The sequence below is a fragment of the Mirounga angustirostris genome, unplaced genomic scaffold (assembly GCF_029215605.1).
Source record: "Mirounga angustirostris isolate CCGP_5_RB_7025 unplaced genomic scaffold, mMirAng1.0.hap1 SCAF_2, whole genome shotgun sequence".
Classification (NCBI taxonomy): Eukaryota; Metazoa; Chordata; class Mammalia; order Carnivora; family Phocidae; genus Mirounga; species Mirounga angustirostris.
Window position 1 is genome coordinate 161,457,938 of NW_026991710.1, and position 2,751 is coordinate 161,460,688.

Sequence of the window (2,751 nt, forward strand, 5' to 3'; positions counted from 1 at the left end):
ATCCATCTGGTCCACTGTGTCATTCAAAGCCATGTTTCCTTGTTGATTTTCTGTTTGAATGATATGACCATACAAATAAGTGAGGTGTTAAAGTCTCCTACTATTATTGTATTACAGTTTCTTACCTCCTTTATGTTTATTATTAACTTTTTAATATATTTGGGTGCTCCAGTGTTCGGTGAATTAATATTTACAACCATTATATTTTCTTATCTGTCCTCTTTATTATTATATAGTGTTCTGATAAATGAATTTAGTAAAGTTGCAGGATGAAAAAATCAATGTGCAAAAATCTGTTGCATTACTACACACTAATAATAAGTAGCAGAAAGTGAAATTAAGAAAACAATCATATTTACAATTGTACTAAGACCAATAAACTATCTAGGAATAAACTTACCAAGGAGGTGAAAGACCTAAAGTCTGAAAGCTATAAAACACCATTGGAAGAAATTCAAGATGATGAAAAGAAATGGAAAAACATTTCATATTCAGGGGTGGAAGAATGAATATTCTTAAAATGTCTTAAAATCTACACGTTTAATGCAATCCCTATCAAAATGCCAACAGTATTTTTCTTTTTCTTTTTTTTGACTCCTGATTTTATTATTCAATTTCTCTTTTCTATTTAAAGTAGTCTTCGGTGGCTGGGAAGCCTGGCCTCCCAAGACCAGAGTCAGTTGGAGCTGGTTGTTGTTGGAAGGGGTTGGGTGTGGGCAGGGATGGGGGCAGGGAGACCCTGCTCCGTTGGCCGTCCTGGGTGGAGAAGAACTGCACTTCACAAAGCCTGGGCTGTGGTGGGAGGGGGATGAGGCAGGAGCAGCAAGCTGGGGAGATGGGACCTACCTCAGTCCCCAGCTTCATTCTCTTCTAATGTTTCCCCACTGGTGGCATTCTCTGCAGTCTTGGAAGCCTTCTTTTTTTTCTTTTTCTGGGTTTTCAGACTTGCAGAACTCTGGAGGAGGGCCTTTAGCTCTGCATCCTGTACCTCCATCTCAGACTTGTAGAGGTCAGGTTCAAAGGGACCACTGGTTATCCGCATGGGGCCATTGGACATGAGCAGGACTGTAAATTTAAACTGGGCAACAAATTCACTCTCCTTCTCATAGAGAACATTAAATGGCTGCAGCAGTTCATGTTTGGCGCACTCCACCACACCCATCCAGGCCTTCTTCTCAGCTTCAAATGATCTTAAAGTAAATGGCATGGCATCAAAACTCCTTTCAACCTCAATGAAGGAGGCATGCGAAGTTTTCATTTTTAGGCCATACTCTTTAGAAGAGTCTCGTTTGTAAATGGTGGTTCTCTGTCCTGCATCCTTGGCTTTGCCCTCTCCTGAGCTGACAAGAACATCCACAGCATATACTTCATGTACCTCCAATTCAGCTTTTTCATGGTCCTTCTTCTGCTGGTCTGTGGGATTCTGGATAATGGTTTTCTCTCCATCAATGACATGTTGCTTCAATTGATGTGACAACATACCTTCTATTGGTGTGCAATTAAACAAATGGGCAACTTTGTTCCAGGCTTCTGTCACTTGTGTGTTCTGGTTTCCAGGTTTGACCAGGAGTAGGGCAGCTTCAGCACAAAGGTGAGCTGCCTTAATGACATCTGCTTTCCGCCCTGTTACTTGGGTCCCCTGAGCTACATCAACCACGAAAGTGTGAGCCACATTAGCCATGAAGCCATCCACATGGACCCCAAGGTCAATTTTTACCAAGTCACCTTCCTTGAGAATATAGTCCTGGTGGCTCTTCAAAGGGGAGAAGAGACATACACAATTATTTACTGAAATGCTGGTGGGAAAGGCAGTACTTTTCTTCATTTCTTTTTCTTTCTTGAAAATTTTCCCTGTCTCTTCCATAATCATGGCATCACCTTTCTCACACAGGCTCAGTACTGACACACCTGAGCAGGATGCTTCCACCAAAGACCGAAGTACCCAGTTGGCGATGTCACCCCCCATCTTATACTTGGTCACGAGCAGGTACTAGGCGATAGTTTGCTCCTGCTGCTCGTCCTCACCAGACATCTTCCCACCACCACCACTGCAGCCTCATTCCCCCTGAGCCGCCGCCTCTGTCTCTGCCAACAGTATTTTTCATAGAACTGGAACAAACTATCCTAAAACGTGTGGAAATGCAAAGACCCAGAAAAGCCAAAGCAATCTTGAAAAAGGAAAACAGGAGTTAAGAGTAATATATGATGAACACTGGGTGTTATATTCAACTAATGAATCATTGAACATTATATCAAAAACTAATTGAATTTTAAAAAGAAGAGTAGTAGGGGGTCCCTATGCTTGCCTCATCCCTCGAACACAGCACAATAAATATCAAATCATTCTGAATGCCCAAGAAATTGATCTGAGGGCTGAGAGAACAAACTGCACATCTAGAGGGAGAAAAATGGACACATTGTGGAAGGTAGCAGCTGTAGACTGTTGATTTGGCAGAGAAAAGAATTACAGGTGCTGTGGAGGGAAGGGATCCCTGATCACAGGGAAAGGAGAAAGATAGTGAGAGAGCAACATGCAGAAGATTGCACAAGAAAAACTTTTCCCCAAAACCATTGACTGGGAAAAGGAAAGGGGCTGACTATTGCAAGTTCTTATAAGCAATGGATCTCAAAGTCTGAAGTTTTAGAAGTCTGCACCATCACCAGTGTTGTGCCTGGTGGGCTTAGTGGTGCTCATGTTGGGAAGGAGAGCAGAGGCCTGGGAGAAGACAATGTGGTCTGAAGATCCCCTGG

The 2,751-nt window shown here is 42.6% G+C and overlaps 1 protein-coding gene across 1 annotated transcript; it reads right to left on the minus strand.

Annotated features, from left to right (window-relative positions):
- Positions 1-765: 765 nt before the first annotated feature.
- LOC123847425 (proliferation-associated protein 2G4-like) lies at positions 766-2,083 on the minus strand. Its single transcript, XM_045879306.3, has one exon. The coding sequence runs from the start codon at positions 1,964-1,966 to the stop codon at positions 848-850; it is 1,119 nt and encodes a 372-aa protein (XP_045735262.2). The 5' UTR covers positions 1,967-2,083; the 3' UTR covers positions 766-847.
- Between the last annotated feature and the right edge of the window lie 668 nt (positions 2,084-2,751).